The sequence below is a fragment of the Ornithorhynchus anatinus genome, chromosome 12 (genome assembly GCF_004115215.2).
Source record: "Ornithorhynchus anatinus isolate Pmale09 chromosome 12, mOrnAna1.pri.v4, whole genome shotgun sequence".
In the NCBI taxonomy this organism is placed as follows: domain Eukaryota; kingdom Metazoa; phylum Chordata; class Mammalia; order Monotremata; family Ornithorhynchidae; genus Ornithorhynchus; species Ornithorhynchus anatinus.
In genome coordinates, this window is record NC_041739.1 from 25,353,717 (window position 1) to 25,374,317 (window position 20,601).

General features: G+C 44.8%; 1 protein-coding gene across 6 annotated transcripts in view; it reads left to right on the plus strand.

Annotated features, from left to right (window-relative positions):
* The window catches only part of ANAPC10 (anaphase promoting complex subunit 10), a 69,523-nt gene that overhangs the window by 20,546 nt on the left and 28,376 nt on the right, over positions 1-20,601 (plus strand). Inside the window, exon 5 of one of the 6 annotated variants that reach the window (XM_007668434.4) lies at positions 17,051-17,248. The exons of the other annotated variants lie outside the window; for them this stretch is intronic. Coding sequence (XP_007666624.1) covers positions 17,051-17,086 — 36 coding nt within the window. The 3' untranslated portion in view covers positions 17,087-17,248. Of the gene's footprint in view, positions 1-17,050; positions 17,249-20,601 lie in introns of those variants that run through there. 6 annotated transcript variants of the gene reach the window in all.

The following is a 20,601-nucleotide window of genomic DNA, read 5'->3' on the forward strand; positions in this document are numbered from 1 at the left end:
CTGAATGCCCGTTTTAAAGATGAGCTAACGGAGGCAAGTTGCACGGAGAAGTTAAGTGACTTGCCTAAGGTCGCACAGCAGGTAAGTAGCAGAGCTAGGATTAGAACCCTTGACCTTCTGACTCCCAGGCCTGTGCTCTAACCATTATGCCATGCTGCTTCAGCACTCCGTTCCCTCTCCTTTCCCCTTGGCGCTTGTAAGAGGTGCACCCGGTCCCTCCCAGGGAGGTTGAAGTTGTGCCTCTCTGTCACTGCGGGTAGGTCGCGGGGGAGGTGAGGGATGGGTGGAGGAGAGAGAAGGTGAGTGGGGGGAAGAAGGACAACGGGTTGGGGACAAAGAGACTGGCCTGGGCCCTCAGACCTTTCTCCCTTCTTCCCTCTCCTGGCCCCTTGGCCTGGCCTAATGGAGGTGCCGGTCAGCCCGAATCCAACTCTTGGTTTCTCTCGCTCCTTGTGGTGGTGGGATGGAGCTTCAGAGCCACCCCGGGTTTGGCGGTTAGGAGTGGTGGACTTTGGCTGGGAATGTCAGGTAGGCCCCCTGGGTGTCTTGATTCAAAAATGGTTGGTCACGGTCATAAATTCAGGCGGCCTCCATATTGAGGTGGTGGCCGGAAGAATCCCATTTGCCGGCCTAGAAGCTTCCCTGCGGCGAACCCTGCCGCCCGGGGGTGTGGGGTGGCGGTGATTGCTTGGAGCTACGGTGAGCAATAGGCAACTCCATTTCCTGGAAGCCGGGGAGGGAGCTCCACGTGCTCCCCGGCCCTCCCCAGCCAGCCAGCGGCGACCGAAGGACCGGTTCAGGAGCTTGAGCCAAAATGCCCCTCGTCCCCTCCACCCTCGGACCCGTCGCCGTAGCTGCGCCTCGGACCGATGAGCCTGTCGCTGCCTTCCCACTGTGCCGCGGGCCTCGGCTCCCACTTCCCAGGGGCAGATTGGCTCCCCGCCTCCTCTTCCCACCCACCCCGGCCCTCCCCCCCCCGTCTTGTGGAGCCCTGGCTCTGCCTTCCCCTCCCCATTTACCAAGTGATGCGGCGCGGCCTGTGTCCCTCTCTGGTTGCAGGGTGTGAGGAGAGGGAAGGGGAAAGGGGGATCCTTTACACACTCCCTTTCGCTTCCTCCCCATTCATCTCCCCTCTTCTCTCCTCATCTTTTTTTGTTTTCTCCTTTTGCCTTTCCCCTTTCCACTTCTTTTTCTCCTCCCTCCCCTCTCTTCTTTTCCCCTTCCCTTTTTTCTTTTTTTTTTCCTTCCTTCCTTCCCCTCCTCACTTCTTCCATCCTCCCATCCTCCCCTCTATTCTCCCTATTTCCTCCCAGCATCTTCGGAACCTTTTTCTCCTTCCCTCGGGTCAGTTGGCAGGGGGATAACCACTTGAGAGCTCTGTGGGAAGGGGAGAAACTGGGTTGGGGGTGATGGACACCCACCACACACACACACACACTCTGGTTTGTAGACAATTTTTAGATTAGTTCTTCCTCCACGCCTGGGTTTGCATGCCCTGCAGCTCCAACCCTGTTTTCTGGGCACTGGGCTTTGCCTACCGATGATACCTAGTTACCATATAACGGTATGTAAAATTGTCCTTAAAAGGTTTAAAAATCGATATTTTTTTCATCTTGTCTGTAAAAAGCATTCTCAGTTGTTGGTAACCCAGCAGGTGTCCCAATAAGTTCCCTCAGGACATTGGGGCGAAACAATTAAAACCAAGATTATCTTACTTTGAGAAGTTCCCTCACCTCCTTTTTATTCTTTTCCAGCAGAGAACTGTTACAGTTGCTACTGAATTTGACTGAAGTGACTGAGCACTTGCTGAATTATAGGCTGTTGGATAAATTTGAAGCAGCGTGGTTTAGTGGGTAGAGCCCGGCCTTGGGAGTCAGAGGTCATGGGTTCTAATCCCAGCCTCGTCACTTATCAGCTGTGTGACTTCGGGCAAGTCACTTAACTTGTCGGGGCCTCAGTTCCCTCTTCTGTCAAATGGGGATGAAGCCTGTGAGCCCCACGTGGAACAACCTGATGACCCTGCATCTCCCCCAGCGCTTAGAAGAGTGCTCTGCACATAGTAAGCGCTTAACAAATACCAACATTATTATTCTCCCCTTTTTCATTGCTTCTTGAGTTTCACTCATTCCAGGGTAACAAGACGATTCTAGAGTTTTTTTTTTTGGAAGCCCGGGCTCTTGAAAATATAAAACCTTTGATTTCTTTCCGCATTTTTGCTAAACATAGGAATATGGAGACCTGAGGTGACTCCAGGGTTCATCTTCCTTAGACAAGCTTCACCCAAACAAATACCTATCCTGTTTTAAAGTTCCACCACCCATTCTAGTTTTTAGTCTACTCTCTGACAAAAGATTCTGTTTTGGGCCTAATCTAAATCTTTTCTGCTGAATTTCAAGCCGGGTTATTTTTGTAGAGATAGTGATTATTTGATCACCATAGCTGTCATTAATCAGCTAAGAACTTTCATTTGCTAATAGACAGTCTCCACCCTTTAGTAATAATGATGACATTTGTTAAGCACTGTGTACCAAGCACTGTTCTAAGTCCGCGTACATAGCTTTCTCCTCTGGAACCGTTGCTTTTCTTTTTACAACAAATTTCAAAACATATTCAGAAACATACCTCATTCATCTGAGACCCTTAGGCAGATAGGTGATTATCTGAGGGAGCATCTGAGAAGCGGCCCAGCCCAGTGGAAGGAGCAAGGGTACAGGAGTCAGAGGTCATGGGTTCTAATTCCGACTCGGCCACCTGTCAGCTTGGTGACTTCGGGCAAGTTCATTCATTCAATAGTATTTATTGAGCGCTTACTATGTGCAGAGCACTGTACTAAGCGCTTGGAACGTACAAGTCACTTAACTTCTTCGGGGCCTCAGTTACCTCACCTGTAAAAGGGGGATTAAGACTGAGCCTCACACGGGATGACCTGATTACCCTGTAATAATAATAATAATGGTATTTGTTAAGCGCTTGCTATGTGCAGAGCACTGTTCTAAGCACTGGGGGAGATGCAGGGTCATCCGGTTGTCCCACGTGAGGCTCACAGTCTTCATCCCCATTTTACAGATGAGAGAACTGAGGCCCAGAGAAATGAAGCGACTTGCCCACAGTCACACAGCTGACAGATGGCAGAGGGGGGATTCGAACCCATGACCTCTGACTCCCAGGCCTGGGCTCCTTCCACTGAGCCACGCTGCTTCTCTACCCCAGCGCTCAGAACGGTGCCCAGCGTGTAGTATGATTATTATTATGTGAAATCGTTGAGGTGCAGATCTGAGACTGAACATTCGATGCCAGATAGTATTATCCCGACTCCGCCGCTCGCCAGCTGTGTGACTTCGGGCAAGTCACTGAACTTCTCTGTGCCTCAGTTACCTCATCTGTAAAATGGGGATTAAAACCGCGAGCCCCACATGGGACAACCTGATCACCTTGCTTCCCCCAGCGCTTAGAACGGTGCTTTGCACATAGTAAGCGCTTAACAAATACCACCATTTATTTTTTATTGTTACCCTATTTATTTTATTAATGAGGTGTACATCCCCTCGATTCTATTTACCGTGATTAAGTTGTTTTGCTCTTTTGTCCGCCCGTCTCCCCCGATTAGACCGTGGGCCCGTCGCTGGGCAGGGATCGTCTCTGTCTGTTGCCGAATTGTCCATTCCAAGCGCTTAGTACGGTGCTCCGCACATAGCAAGCGCTCAGTAACTGCTATCGAATGAAGGAATGATCGGAAATCGCTCGGGGGCAGATCCGAGATTGAACGCCGGAGGCCTGGTCGAAGCAGTCGAGTTGTTTTAAGCAGCTGTCCGATCTTGTGATTTACTATAGAAGCAGCGTGGCTCAGCGGAAAGGGGCCGGGCCTGGGAGTCACGGGTCATGGGTTCGAATCCCGGCCCTGCCACCTGTCGGCTGGGGGACCGTGGGCGAGTCACTTCGCTTCTCTGGGCCTCAGTGACCCCGTTTGGAAAATGGAGATTAACCGTGAGCCTCACGTGGGACGACCGGCTGACCCCGTATCTCCCCCGGCGCTTAGAACGGCGCTCTGCGCATAGTAAGCGCTTAACGAATACCAGCGTGATTATAGGGTGCTTTTTAAGATTTTCGATAAGTCTGTGTTCTTCCAGGGTGGCATCGTGTGGGTGGCGGGGGGGGGGAAATTGAGGCAATTTCTGTGTGGTTTGCGCGGGCTATTTGGGAAATGGCCACTAGATGTCACTGTTGGTCCGGGTTGCTCGTCTCTTGGCTTAATTGGAGAGAAAGTCAATTTTGCAGCATTAAAGGCGAGTGCTGACCCTTTATCCCTTCAGTAGTATCTATTGAGCGCTTACCATGTGCAGAGCACTGTACTAAGCGCTTGGAATGGACAAATCGGCCGCAGAGACGGTCCCTGCCCATCGACGGGCTTCCGGTCTTTACGGCCAAATGAGTCTCGGTACGGTTTCGGAGGGACGCCCTTTCGGAAAACTCTCCTGGTTCCCCCTTCTCGGTTACCGTTAGAAGAGACATCCCTACGTTACATTCAGAGTCAATTATACATTATAGGTATTTATATCCCTACATATAAAATACGTATATTCAAAAAATATATCGGTAGTGCCTCTGAGGTTAGCGCTCCTCGTCGTCGGCAGAGTTTTTGAGGCTGTTCGCCGGGATGAGTCGCGAACACCTTTTGCCACCAAAGATTAAGTCGTAATAATAGTGTTGGTATGTGTTAAGCGCTTACTGTGTGCAGAGCACTGTACTAAGCGCTTGGGATGGACAAATCGGCAACAGAGACGGTCCCTGCCCATCGACGGGCTTCCGGTCTTTACGGCCAAATGAGTCTCGGTACGGTTTCGGAGGGACGCTCCTTCGGAAAACTGTCCTGGTTCCCCCTTCTCGGTTACCGTTAGAAGAGACATCCCTACGTTATATTCAGAGTCGATTATGTATACATTATATATATTTATACCCCTACATATAAAATACACATATTCAAAGAATATATTACGAGAAGCAGCGTGGCTCAGTGGAAAGAGCACGGGCTTGGGAGTCGGAGGTCATGAGTTCGAATCCCAGCTCTGCCACTTGTCAGCTGTGTGACTGTGGGCAAGTCACTTAACTTCTCTGTGCCTCAGTTCCCTCATCTGTAAAATGGGGATTAGCTGTGAGACTCACGTGGGACAACCCGATTACCCTGTATTTACCCTAGCGCTTAGAACGGTGCTCGGCACATAGTAAGCGCTTAACAAATACCAACATTAATTATATTGGTAGTGCCTCTGAGGTCAGTGCTCCTCATCTTTGGCAGAACCTTTGAGGCTGTTCGCCGGGATGAGTCGCGAACATCTTTTCCCACCAATGACTAAGTCGTAATAATAATAATGTTGGTATTTGTTAAGCGCTTACTATGTGCAGAGCACTGTACTGAGCGCTTGGAATGGGCAAATGGGCAGCAGAGACAGTCCCTGCCCATCGACGGGCTTGCAGTCTTTATGGCCAAATGAGTTTCAGTATGGTTTTGGAGGAGCGCTCTTTCAGAAAACTCTCCTAGTTCCCCCTTCTTGGTTACCGTTAGAAAAGACATCCCTGCATTATATTCAGAAAGGTCTTGGTAGTGCCTTTGAGGTTAGTGCTCCTCATCGTTGGCAGAATTTTTGAGGCTGTTGGCCGGGATGAGTCGCGGACATCTTTTCCCACCGAAGATTAAGCCGTAATAATAATGTTGGTATTTGTTAAGCGCTTACTATGTGCAGAGAACTGTTCTACGCGCTGGGGGAGATACAGGGTCATCAGGTTGTCCCACGTGAGGCTCACAGTGAATCCCCGTTTTACAGACGAGGGAACTGAGGCACAGAGAAGTGAAGGGACTTGCCCACAGTCACACAGCTGACAGGTGGCAGAACCGGGATTTGGACCCGTGACTTCTGACTCCCAAGCCCGGGTTCTTTCCTCTGAGCCACGCCGTATTTAGGTAGCGCCTTGATTTTCGTCGAAGAAGTGTGTGAATGTCTCTTTTCGGTGGGCACACCTCGGGAATCCAATAATGCCAGAGGCCAGGAGATAATATGGCTTTGTTTTTTGTTAATGCCAAGCTTGAAGAACAAACATTTCAATTGGTCACTGATGACCAAAATATTCGGTGCTGTTCCAAAATATTAGTGGCTAACACCTTAGTGCCATTTAATGTGGGAGATCATTTGGCTAAATAGTTGTGTACCATATCACTTATTCCATTTTACTTCTTTTCCACTAGTTTGGGAAAGAGAAAAATCTGTGGCAAACCCATTTTCCTTCAAAAAGAAAAGAAGGTTCTTGTTTTAACTTTCAAATTCTTAATTTTTCTTTACCTCTGATTCTTTCGACTCAATGACTAAGGCAAGTCTTTAAATTAAGGTGAATGAGATCTTTAGAGCAAAACCACACAGACTCATTACATTGGTTGCGGGACTGATTAAAAACTGAGTGGAAAATTCAACAAAATCTTTTTTATATTTTTCCATGAATGCTAGCCCAGTGCAAAGAATGTGGTGGGATCCTATCTATGGTTCCTTAATGTATTTTATTTTTGAACAGCAACAATTATACATTTATTTGAAAAATAATTCAAGACTGGATTGTCCCCATGGTTTGCTGTATTTCTAATTTTTTTTTTTTTCCAAGTTGTGGTTGGAAGTGGAGAGAAATTGAATTTCTCCTTTTTGGGAGCCACAGGGAGTCAGAGTCTCTTTCCCTCTTCTTTTTATCTCTTTCTCACCCTCTTTTATTTTTCCATTTATCCACTCCTTTTCTTAACTGGAATGATGATAGTGAAATGGTGGCACCGAGGTGTGTGTGGTATTCATTCAAAATTTGTTCCACCCTTTCGTAAGCTGGGGCGATCACTGCTGGGAGATGAGGCAATTCCTTTCACACTACTGAATAAATACACTACTTCTGTGTCTCTTCCAACTGTATAAGCCTGGGGAAGGACTTATAATGGAAATGAAGTCTGGGTTCCCTGCTCTAACAGTTTAAAGGTATTTACAGCTGGAATTTCATTTCAAACAGACCATTTTGGGAGAGAAACATCAATCTGATTGCCAAATGTCATATACAGGAGGATCCTGCTATTTATGGGCTTCCCGATTTTGAAAGAAATTTTCGCCGAGGCCACGATACCGCAGAGTCCTACCATATCACTGTACAAGCTCTGTTCTCTCAGAAAACGAAACAAAAAAAAGTTTCAGGGAAAGAAGGCTCAGTGTTTTGGTTTGAGAGCAGGGCAGTTGATAAGAAGCATGGGGGGCGGGGGCACAGGCTTTCCATCCCGTGAGAATCTAGAGTAGAAGATGGTTACCGAACTCAAGACAGAGCCAGAGCAAGCCGATACTAAATTTCACGCCGGGATTGGTGAACTCGGGGGAAAAGTTTTGCTTTCATCACATGCTGTAGTCGGGAGCAGTATATAGCAGGGCCCCTTTGTAAATTATTTAATTTTATTTAATAAGGTGGCATAAAGGGGCTCATTTTGAGAACAGTCTCTGAATTAGATGCTTCTGCATACAGTGTTTAGGGCATATTAAATACAAACTAGAGAAGCTGGCCAGGTATTTCATGCAACCATCCTTTGCGAATGCCCCATTTCAGTTCAGCTATACTTAAGCAAGCTTCCTTGTCACCAACGCTCGATGTTCTACCCCTGAGCCATTCTCCTTACCCAGATCGCTCTTCTTTTACCCACTGTGCCAAGCTATCCATCAATCAATTATTTATTGAGCACTTACTGCGGGCAGAACACTTTACTAAGCCCGTGGGAGAGTACAAAATAAAGTTGGTAGACACATTCCCTGCCCACAATGAGCTTACAGTCTAGAGTTAATAGTAATAATAATAATGGTATCATGGGCTTACTGTGTTCCAAACACTGTACTAAATTCTGGGGTAATGTGAACTGGGGCAAGATCATCAGGTCCCAGTTGGGGTTCAGAGTCCAAATTCAGGAGGAACAGGTATTGAATCCCCCTTTTACAGTGGAAGAAACTGAGGCCCAGAAAAGTTAAAGGTCACACAGCAGGCAAATCCCGGAGCCAGGATTAGAAACCAAGTCCTCTGACTCCCAGGCCTAGGCTCTCTCCACTAGGCCGCATTGCTTCCCTTCCCTTAGCTATTAAAATGTGATCATCTCTACCGCCTCTAGGATCATCTCCAGATCAAAATTTGTCATGAAAACATGAAAGCTTATAATAACGTTGGTATTTGTTAAGCGCTTACTATGTGCAGAGCACTGTTCTGAGCGCTGGGGTAGATACAGGGTAATGAGGTTGTACCACGTGAGGCTCACAGTCTTAATCCCCTTTTCCAGATGAGGAAACGGAGGCACCGAGAAGTGAAGTGACTTGCCCACAGTCACCCAGCTCACAAGTGGCGGAGCCGGGATTCGAACCCATGACCTCTGACTCCCAAGCCCTTGCCCTTTCCACTGAGCCATTATAGTTTTATTGTTTTAATTGCTTAAGCAGTATTATTAGATCTTCTACATGCTTGTAGTAGTAGGAATCTACGAATGAGTGAATGAATCAGTAATTCTTTTTATGGAATATTTTCAAGCCAGAACAGTGTTCAAGGTCTTTTCTCATTAGTTTACTGTATGGTATCCAGATGATTCAAAATTTTAAGTGACTATTTGAAACCAGTTTAATTTATTAAATACAAATTTCTCTTTAGACCTGATTGTATCAAATTGGGAGGGAGGGCTGGGAATGCCAGAAATGAATTCATGCAGCTTTAGTGTGCATGTTATTATAGGAGGAAAGCAGGTAATAAATATTCAAAATGCTTAGGAGGTAACAAAGTTTTTTTTTTTCCTGATACATATGTAAAACTTGTAAAAGGTTTTGTTATAAAACAGTTGTACTGTTAATAATATAGGAAATCATTTTCAATTGCTCTTTAGAAAAGCCGTGAGCGGGTTTTTTTTCTTTAAAGTTTTCAAGCAATAGGCCTATTCTAAAGAGCTATAGTGGTTCCTCTTCCCCTCCCCTTGACCTTCCATCCTCCCATTTTTTTCTTTCGGTAAAGCCTTCTGGCTCACTACCTTGTGTCTTAAATGAGTAACACTACTGCTGAAATCCATATATGGTCCTCTGACAAAAGTGGTTAATCCATCAGTTCTTCAGTTACAATAACATTTACTATTATTATTACATTTGAGTGCTTTAGTGATGCAATAACAAGGTTCAGAGAAAGGTGCTGTCTCTGTCCATTGAACTTAGAATCTAATTAATCTTACCTCCTCTGCGATGACCCATTTAATGCAAGAAGGTTTAGATCCCTTGGAACTTCTGAAGTACCACATTTCAGCTTTCTGTGGTAAATTGTGTCCAGAAAGGCAGAGCAGTTCTTTCTTAGCTCCTTACCTGTGCTGATTACATAGAGAAGTCAAAGATTGAGAGGGCTGAGATTGATAGACTCCAAATTTTATTTTCCTTTCAAGTTTGCACATTTTAACTCTGCACTGCCAATCTTCAGCATATGTTCTGGAAAAACTTCAATATTATATATTTACATCAACTTTTTTAAAATGAGGTTTTCAGCATCTGATATTTGTTCATTGAGCACAAATCCAGGGAACTGACTCATCAGGGTAAGAGTAATCAGGCAGTTTTGTTTCATTTTTCCCTAGTGGTTCAGTTGGCCCTTTATCTTCATTTAGATAACTTCCATAAAAATTTGGTGGGCTCCAGTTCCATAAAATGTTTTTCTGAAATGGCACTACAGTACTTTTCTCCCGAAAGCATCTTGTTTGGTTAGTAGTTCTACCTTATTTTAATCGGAGAGGGGATAGACAGTAGCCATTTAATGTGGCAGAAAAATAAGTGGACTCTTTAGGGGATATGCATCTTCCTTTTTGTCTTTAGCCTACTTGACCACTGACACCGTTTTCTTGATTTTCAAGAACGTAAATATGTGCATGAAGGCCCCAACCACACTGATTGATGGAAATTGCTGACTTTAAGTGAATAGTAGTAGGTGCTGCCTAGAGGCTCTACCTCTGTTCTCGAGAGAAGGACTTGCATTTTGCAATCTGTAATTACAGTTTTTCAAATACTGACATCAGTCAATCGATCATATTCATAGAGTGCTTACTGTGTGCAGAGAACTGTAATAAGTGCTTGGGAGAGCACAACACAACAATACAGCACACACATTCTCTGCCCACAACGAGCTTCAGTCTAGAGAGGGAAACAGACATTAATATAAATAAATAAATAATGGAAATGTACTCAAGTGCCATGGGGCTGGCGGGAGGGAGGTGGTCGATAAAGGGAGCAAGTCAGGGCGATGCAGAAGGGAGTGGGAAACAAGGAAATGAGGGTTTAGTCAGGGAGGGCCTTTTGGAGGAGGTGTGTCTTCATTAAGGTTTTGAAGGTGGGGACTGTAATTGTCAGATATGAAAACCAGGGGTGTATAGGTCAAAGGATGTGGGCGAGAGGTCGGCGGTGAGATTGACGAGATTGTATCCAGTGGTTAATGGAAATTGGGGTTCTCAGGACTGGTCCATTTAATTTGGGAAATTTTCATGAGGAGATGAGTTTTTGTTACAGTTTTAATAGGGGAAAGGGATTTGGCCAAGAGGTCGGAAGGTGGAATTCTGGATTGAAGGACAGTGATAACCCTTCTTCCAATAATTTTATTATCTGGGTACCCGTGATAGTTGAAACCCTGAGCGGATGAGCTCCGAAAGAGAGGAATTAGAGTATGAGAAGATTAGAGGACTCAGGGCTTCAGGGTATGCCAGACTGTTAGTTATTAATTTGAGTTCTCTAATTCTTTGTCTATAAGCACATCACTCTTCGCAGCATCAAAAGAAAACCAGGGTTAGAATCTTCAGGCTTATATTCAGTCTTCGAAAAAAAATCTATAACTTTTGTGGTGATAGTTTGATTTTTAATGATTTTTAAGAGAGGGGACCATTTAATAATGAATAGCCATTTTACCTGAATAGTTTGTTCAGTGTGGTCTTTTTTTTAATGAAATTTCTTAAATGCATACTTTGTGCCAGGCACTGTGCTAAGTGCTGGGGTAGATACAAGTCAGTCAAGTTGGGCACAAGTCCTTGTGCCACATGGGCTCACACTCTTAATCCCCAATTTACAGATGACACAACTGAGGCACAGAGGAGTGAAATGACTTGCCTGAGGTCACAGAGCAGACAAATGGCCGAGCCAGGATTAGAACCCTGGTCCTTCTGACCCCCAGGCCTGTGCTATATCCACTAGGCCATGCTGCTTCTTTCAATGTAATTAACTTTGATCACCTTTGAATGTCCTTGAGATTGTCCTCCAGAAGAGCTAAAGTAGCAGTTAAGCAGAAGCACACCTCTGTGATATGAGTTGGTGATGACTACAGGAATGCTTACTATCTTGAAGAACGAATAAGCAGTCTTTTTTCTACTATGCCGTCAGTTTCCTCAGTTGGACTAAAATGGAGATGGCACCTCTGTAAAAAAAAAAAAAAAAAAAAAAAGAATCTCTAAGCTTGCAGTTGGGAACAAGATGAGGAATGAGTCCCTGACTAATAAAAAGGGCTCAAGGGCTTAGATTCAGTGTTCCTAACTTTTAGAATGATAAAAAACCTCATCGAAGAAAATGAGTGCTTCGGTTGTAGCTATTAAATATAAGTCTTGTTTTTACATGTTCATTTTAATCGTGAAATAGCTTTAATTCACTTCCCTATAGCCATATCTCAATTCTTTTTAGCCAGCAACAATAATGGTATTTGGGTGGCATGTTACTGAGAGTGATGCTTGGATAATTTTGTTAGTGAATACACATTTAAAACTTTTTTTTTCTGCGTCCTTCTGTGGGATCATTCATCCTTATGTTCCTTAAGACCGTGAGCGTGAGTAGTGTCTGGAACAGCTTTGATCGCTGAACTCCACTCAACCTAAGTAAAGTCTCTAGTCTGTTGTAGCTGCTCTTTCCCCAGAGATGTGGGGTTCTCTCCACTGTACACAGAGTTCCCCAAATGTGGAGCAAAGTAAATTGGTTCAGTCAGTTTTAGAAATTAGAGTCCGGGTTTTTGACTATTTTTCAGTGAAGAGCACTGTGGACGATTTTAGGAGAGAAGTAGAGAGATGGGTGATTAGTTCTGTTTTCATCTTTTCCCCCTGTTGACCTCATCAGTCCATCTCTTTTGGAATATGTTAGTGAGCACTTTTCATCAGTATTTACTGAGCACTTGGTGCAAAGCCATGGTACTAAGCGCTTGGGAGAATACAACAGTAAACAGGCACATTCTCTGCCCTGTTCTATAGCTTGCCTCCTCTCCTTGTCTGTACTCTAAAATTCATTCTGTAGGAAGAGTAGCAGAATTGAATTAATTCACAAAATAGCTTCCTTGGTGATTGAAATAGGTTAAAGATGCGGTTCATTCATTTCATTCATTCAGTCGTATTTATTGAGCTCTTACTCTGTGCAGAGCACTGTACCGAGCGCTTGGAAAGTACAATTCGGCAACAGATAGTGACAATCCCTAACCAACGAAGGGTTCACAGTCTAGAAGGGGGAAACAGACAACAAAACAAGTAGACGGGCATCAATACCATCAAAATAAATAAATAGGTAAATAGATACATAGAATTATAGATAAATACACAATATGTATGGTGTGGTTAAACTTCAAAGGAGAAGGTATTCCTTCTCCACCCACCCCCATATTGACTTTATCAAGTAATTTGTTTTAGGGATTATTTAGAAGTGAAGTCTACCATTTTAGGTATTACAAGGTCTTCGTGGAACATCTTGCAACTAGAGAATCATTGATGTTACTGGTTTGGATACAAGCGGAAACAGTTTAGCACTCTCAAACAGTTTGGTAACAGCTATAACATGTAGGGATGCTTTTAAACTTTTTCTCATTCTGTGGGACACGTGTAAACGTTTTTCAGCTTTATGGCGTGAACTGAGAGCTTAGAAACTTGCAAACTGCTCATCCCCCAACAGCCAACACATGCCGGGAGTGTTTCGCAGACGTGCCTGATTCATTAGCACCAGGCAGTTGGAGAGCTTTCTTCTTATTCCAAAATTCTCACAGCGCACCAGGAAGCTCTCTGAGGCTTGCCAACGTGCTCAGCACACTGGTTGGAAAGTACAGGCTTATGGCACGAAGGTCCACGGATCACAATTTTACCAGTTTAACCTATAGCTCTTATTTTTATTCGCTTTCATTCTTGCATCCAATTTGTCAAGATATTATGGGGTTTATGTACACTGAGAAATTGGTCATTTAGATGCTGCTTTGGATTTGGCGCTCAAAAAGTTGAAAGCGTATTTTGTTTGTCGTTCTTGTTATTGGATACTTTGGGGTTAGTCTTTTTTAAAGCGTTTTTAGCACTTTACGCTTATTTACTTATTTGTCAAGGAGACTTGAGAGTTCAGAGTGCAAGAGGAGATTATTTACCAAGGTCTCGGATGTACATATTAATGAACGTATGAAATGAGTCGCAGGGGACAAACAGTGGGGTTGTAAATTAATGGAGAGAGTTGGTGTTTTGAATTGTCGAGGTTACCGGTTGCTCGGTACACTTGAGCGGGGGGAGAGGAAGGTGGTATTGGCTGTTTAACATAGATAGCTACGCCTGGGTGGACACTCAGAGAAGAGGCAGAGAGTCTGGATTAAAGTGGAAAAAATGGAACAGGAGTGATGTTACAGCGGGCGCCTATTCTAGTTCTTCAAACCAGATAATTGGGTAAAGTCTCTCCTCGTTACCACACGAACGCAACTTTGAGTCGAGCTCTGGGAGCCTTAAGAGACTCGACCGACATTATTTACCGAAGAAGCAGTTCCGCGGATTGTCATATAGCGTTTTGGATTGCTTTGTGGAAAATTTCCTAGAAAGAGAAATAAAGGGAGGCTTAGAGAACGAGCATTCGAGTGCATTGGTGATGCAGAAAAGTTGTGGTGTGGTGAATAGAATGGCGAGGTGGGAGATGAATCAGGGAAGACATCCCGGAGAAGATGTGGTTTCAGAAGAGCCTTGTTTGGGGAGAGCAGGAGTCTGCCGGATTTGAAGGGGATGGAAGTTCCAAGAAGGGAGGGTGAAGCAGGAAGTTGAGAGCAAAAGAGGAGAGGATGAGTCAAAGCAATGAGTGGGTTGACTTGAAAGGAACAAAGCCTGTGAGGTGGGGTGTGTTGAGAGAAGGGTGAAGGTAATTATGGGGAAGAGAGCTGATTGAGTGCTTTATGAAGCGTAAGAGGTAACCGGAACAACTTTCAATTCTCAGAAGAGGATGATCAGAAAGAAGCTTATTATAGGTGACTTGGGAAAGGTAGAGGCTTTTCATGTTAACAGAAATCATCTTTAAACCATCTCTTCAAAGGCAGGGACCCAGTTTTCAACTTCTGTTTGATGGTCCAACACCGTGCAGTGCTCTGCACACAGGCGCTTAGTGAATACGCCGGATGAAAATGAACCAAAGAGTACTCCTACTCAGGATCCTGCCTGAGGTGGAAGGTTGGAAAGCCAAACTGAAAATAGGAGTATTTAATCAGTCAGTTTAAGGTTAAAGAGTATCTTTAAAAAGGCACAACATCCCATCACTAGCTGTATTTAAGTTTAGCCTAGAGTACATCAGAAATTGGCATGTGTTATTTCAGAAGCAGTAAATTCATGGAAGAGAACTTTGAGAATTTGGAGGATACCTAGTCATCTTTTAAAGGACAAGCCCTAGAAATCACATAAGCAATTTAAAATCCGATAGGTGGGAAGAGTTGGAACAAATGTTCAAACAATGAATCTGTAACCACTTAGAAGAGCATAAGATACCGGGGTAACCAGAGAAGCCCTTTGAAGAACAAATCGCCCCGGGCTAATTTATTATTTCCTGTAATTGTAATAGATTATGTAGACATGGGAGACAGAGTAGATGTAATCTGTGTAAACTCACTTAAGCTTGAGAACACTAAGAGTTGAGTACAACAGTTAAGACATACTGACAGTGGTTTGGTGACATAATGACAGAGATTGGTCTTGGAATCCAGTCTATTTCAGTGCTCTTATTGATGTCCTAGAATTGGGAGTATGCTTGATGATGAGATGATGGTATTTGTTAAGGGCTTACTATGTGCCAAGCACCGTTCTAAGCGCTGGGGGAGATACAAGGTAATTAGGTTGTCCCACGTGGGGCTCACAGTCTTTAATCCCCGTTTTACAGAGGAGCTAACTGAGGCGCAGAGACGTTAAGTAACTTTCCCAAAGGCACACAGCTGACTAGTGACGGAGCCGGCATTAGAACCCACGACCTCTGACTCCTAAGCCCGTGCTCTTTCCACTGAGCCACGCTGCTTCTCGTTGATAAAATGTTTTAATGGGGAAGATGTCGGCCAGTTGTTCTCCATATCCACCGAGGACTGAAGAGCGTGTAGGCTTAAATTAAACCGAGGGAGACTGGATGTAACGGAGAAGCTTTTCAGTCGACCAGTGGAATTTATTGAGTGCAGAGCACCAAATTAAGCATTTGGGAGAGGACAGTGTAACTGAGTGGGTACACCTGTTCCCTGCCCATGAGGAGCTTACAGTCTAGAGGATTTAAGTAGTTAGCCAAGAGATGCCCATCCCTAGAGATCTTTAAGAGACCAGCCACCATTTATAATGTATGGTTCCGTTATTCACCGACCTATTCTTAAAGGAGATCGTGTGGAGAGGTAGCCAAAGGCCAATCATAGGTTAAAAAAAGGGCTGATTTTTCGAGATTAAAATGAACGCATAAATCTTCGACCATTGGGAAAATTGGAATCTTCACCCAAGCCTTCGGGACACCTAAAGTCAGGAGTAAAAGTACCTGAGAAACCAGAGCAGAGACTGTTCATGAAGTCATTTTCGTTTCATGCTAACGTTTTATTTCAGGGGAGAAGTAAGCTTTGTATTTGGGACTCGGGGTGAAGCAGATTGTGACTCAATCTGACATTCCTGTTTTATGCTGCACCTGACTAAAGGGTCTGCTCATTAACGTCAGTGGGCCCACATAAAAATAAATATAAAACAGGACTGCCTCTTTATGGGACAGCTGTGGAAGTCTCAGGAGCTAGGCCGGTCCTTGGCCATACTGAATTTTACTTCTTAACCCTTATGCTTGAGCGGAACCATACGCGGTCAACACTGGCAGAGCTTTGCGGCGAGGCATGAACCTTTACAAAACTGTAGTGTTTGTGTTTCATACTGTCAGCGAACTTAGCCAACGTCATTTTTGAAAATGCTAACGAGATCATCTAATCAAAGGGACAGTTCCCAGAGGTGGGAGTGAGAGAATAGCATTAACTAACCCATAGAAATTTAAGCAGCGGGCAGGTATCGCCTAAACAAACCTTTGGCTTTCAGAACGGTTTTGCCTCGGGTGAACACGTACTTTTGTTTAAAGACAGTTGCACCTGATTCAGACGTTTGCCTTGGAAATGTCCGGTTGGATGCTGCCTCGTATGTTTTTGTTTGCTGAAAATTTATGGGTATCGTGCTGCATCGGGAAAACGCGGCCCTAAGACTCACCTCTTGAAATGAATGGAAATGGATATAAAATGCTATTCAGTTTAATTTGCGGTTCTTACCGTGAAGTCGGCACCCACCTCCGAAGCAGCACTTCAGAAGTAGCATGGCCCGGTGGAAAGAGCAGGGGCCTAGGAGCCAGAGGACCCGGGTCCTAATTCCAGCTCTGCGGCATACTTGCTGTGTGAGACCTTGGGCCAATCACTTCAAGACTCTAAGCCCGTCAGTGGGCAGGGATTGTCTCTTTCTGTTGCCGAATTGTACATTCCAAGCGCTTAGTACAGTGCCCTGCACATAGTAAGCACTCAGTAAATATTATTGAATGAACTTCTGTGTGCCTCAGATCCTTCATCTGCAAAGTGGAGATTCAGCACCTGTTCTCCCTCCTACTTAGGTTGTGAGCCCCACGTGGGATCTGATTTTGTATCTACCCCAGCACTTAGAACAGTGTTTGGCACTCAGCACTCACCAAATACCATACTTATTATTATTAGCATTATTCTGAAGGCATTCTTTTTTTTTTTTTTTTTGACACCGGCCGGGCAGTCTATTTCCTCGTCGGTGGATCTCACAGACCCGTGAAGTTGGGAAGGAAAAGGTCCCGGAACTCTGTGTGGGCTAAAGATTCCCGGTTCAAGTGCAGCCTCAGAATCGTGCAGACCAGGCCTGCGTGGGATAAACAGTAGGCCCTGGCTTCGGTTGAACCAGTGCAAATTTTTTTTAAAAAATGGTGCGTGTCAAGTGCTTACTATGTGCCAGGCACTGTTTAGTAGAAAGAGCACGGGCTTGGAAGTCAGGGGACATGGGTTCTAATCCCTGCTCCACACTTTTCTGCTGTGTGACCATGGGCAAGTCATTTAACTTCTCTGTGCCTCAGTTACCTCATCTATAAAATGGGGATTAAAAGCCCCATGTGGGACAACCTGATTACTCTGTATCTACCCCAGCACTTAGAACAGTGCTTGGCACATAGTAAGCGCTTGACAAATACCACAGTTTGACCCACAAGGAGCTCACAGTTGCAATCCCCGTTTTACAGATGAGTTCATTGAGGAACTGAGGAAGTGAAATGACTTCCCCAAGGTCACACAGCAGACAGATGGCAGAGCCGGGACTAGAACCCAGGTCCTTCTGACTCCCCGGCCCGTGCTCTATTCACTAGGCCACGCTGCTCCTTATTCCCATTGACCGAGAGTACAGTGGCCTCCTGGCTTCTTATCTCAACAGCTCAAAGTAACTGCCATGTTTGAAACTAATAATAATAATGTTGGTATTTGTTAAGCGCTTACTATGTGCAGAGCACTGTTCTAAGCACTAGGGTAGATACAGGGTAATCAAGTTGTCCCACGTGAGGCTCACAGTTCATCCCCATTTTACAGATGAGGTAACTGAGGCACAGAGAAGTTAGGTGCCTTGCCCAAGTCACACAGCTGACAAGTGGCAGAGCCAGAATTCGAACCCATGACCTCAGAGACAATGAGCTCTAGACTGTGAGCTCGTTGTGGGCAGGGAATGTGTCTTTTTTTGTACTGTACTCTCCCAAGTGCTGAGTACAGTGCTTTGCACATTATTTGCTCAATAAATGTGATAAATTGATTTGAAACCACTGGGCATGGATCTAATAATGGATCTGCTTTCTGGATGCCAATTTATTCAGTCGCTGCCCCCCCCCCCCAAATCTTTCCACCCCCTCAACCTGAATGTCCTTAAAAATGGAGACTGTAGGGATGCTAGAGGTGAATTGGCCCGGTCCGTGCCAATCCGTAAACTCAAGATCCCCCGGCCCTAAAGCCGACTTGGCCCATACCCTTTAGAGATTCGGCTAAAATTGGCTGAGAAACTCATTCCCCTGAGTGACCCCACCCTCCTCAAGAAGACTGACTTAAAGTAGCCACCTATAACGATTTGAAGCAGTGGGCTCACCTGTCCACTTCCGGAGAGCAGAACAAGCGCCTAAGTAAGAAAAGGAGGAAACGCTGCATCATACAAAACAGTCAATATAAAGGGAACCCTGAGAGGGGCAGGAATACTGTTGGGAATAGAGAAGGCGATGGGAAAGAAATACCTTATCCCAGTATACGTAAAATTCCACTCTGCAATGCCGTGTCTGATTATTGCGGCACTTATGCGCTTACATGCATATCCGTAATTAAATCTATTTTAATGTCTGTCTCCCTTCTAGACTGTAAGCTTGCTGTGGGCGGGGCATATGTCTACCAACTGGGTTAAATTCTCCCAAACGCTCAGTTCAGTACTCTGCACACAGTTAGCACTCAGTAAATATGATCGATTGAGTAGGCCAACCACTTCATCTTTCCCTGAACAAAAACACTAACCAGTAGCCAGCCTCGCCTGTTGATTGTCAGTATTTACCCATGTGGTCTCTGACCAGGAGGTCTCTACCCCTTCATATCTGACGAACCACCGGTCTCCCCACCTTCAAAGCCTTGTTAAAATCACATCTCCAAGAGGCCTTCCCCGTTTAAGCCTTTATTTCCCCTACTCCCCCTCCCTTCTGCGTGACTTATGCCTCCTTTGAAACCTCTGTAACCTCTCAGTACTTGCTATTCACCCCACCCCCACAGAACTTAGGACATATCTCTTATTTTAATATCTCCCTGCCCCCTTTAGACTGTATGCTCCTTCTGACCAGGGAATGTGTTAACCAACTCTGTTACCTTGTACTCTCCCAACCTCTTAGTACAGTGCTCAGCAGACAGTAAACCCTCAGTAAATATGATTGGTTACAAGTACATCAGAAAAGGGGGGGGGGGCAATATCGCAGGGTTGTACAACTTGTGGAATTGTATATCTGTAGTTAAAAGATCCAGAGAAAAGATAAAACATCTGTCCATTTCCTGGCAGTTTGTGAGCTCCTTGAGGGCCAGGGTCTTGTCTTTTGTTATTTCTTTGTCCTCCAAATTCCCAGGGCAATACTCTGCCCCCAGTAACTGCTCACTCGGCCGTGTCAATAATGACGACGCCACTCAGTCAGTGGTACTGAGCACTTATTTTGTGCAGAATACTGCACTAAACTCTTGGGAGAGCACTATAGGGTAAACGGGCATAATCCCTGCCCTCGTGGGACTTTCAATCATCCCATTTGAAAGGAAGATGTTCGGGATGGATCAGGAACAAGCTCCCACCTGAAAATTAATCTTTCATAATTTTTTAAAGGGGAAAAAACCCAAACAAGCCAATGTGCTTCTCCTGAATCTAAAACTATACAGATTCCACAAATAATATGACATACAACCCACAGCTGATGGTGTGATAGAAAGTAGGGTTTAGAAACATGCTAAAAATACCCAGGGACCAGGACCCCGCAGCCAGGATCAATTTTAATCCCATCTTTCCAGCCCAGCTAAAATCCATTAATTACTAACATTAATAGAGAATTACTGTGTGCAGACCATTGTACTGAGTGCTTGGAAGAGTACAGAGGGATTGATACACATGATCCCTGCCCTTAAGATGATGATAATCTGGCAGGGGAGACTCTTAAAATAAAATCAATTGCTGGTAGAAGGAAGCAGAGTAGAAAGACATTGGGTATAAATGCAATGGGAGATCTGTTAGTGATGCAAGAAGGACCGAAATAGTAGTTGGGGGAAATAAGGTGGGGCAATTAATCTTCATCTCTCTACCTTCTTCCCTCCCTCCCCGGCACCTACCACCACTTACTGCCATTTCAGAACTTCTTTGTCACCCAAGCCCTTCTTTACTCACTACCCTCTGTTGTCCCCCCTTGCCCCCACCAGTAGCACTGTTGAATGTATCTTTATACTCTATTACTTATTTTAGTGTTTGTCTTCCCTGCTACACTGTAAACTCCCTGAGGATAGGGATCATGTCTACCAGTCGATCATTCAGTGGTATTTATTGAGCCCTTACTGTGTGCAGAGCACTCTGCTAAGTGCTTGGGAGAGTACAACATAAGAGTTGGTAGTCATGTTCCCTTCCCACAACAAGCTTACAGTCTAGAGAGGGAGACAGTAATATGAATTAAAAAAATACGGCTCTGTGCGTAAGTGCTACGGGGCTGATGGGTGAATAAAGGGTGCAAATCGAAGTGAAAGGGCAGTGCAGGAAGGAGT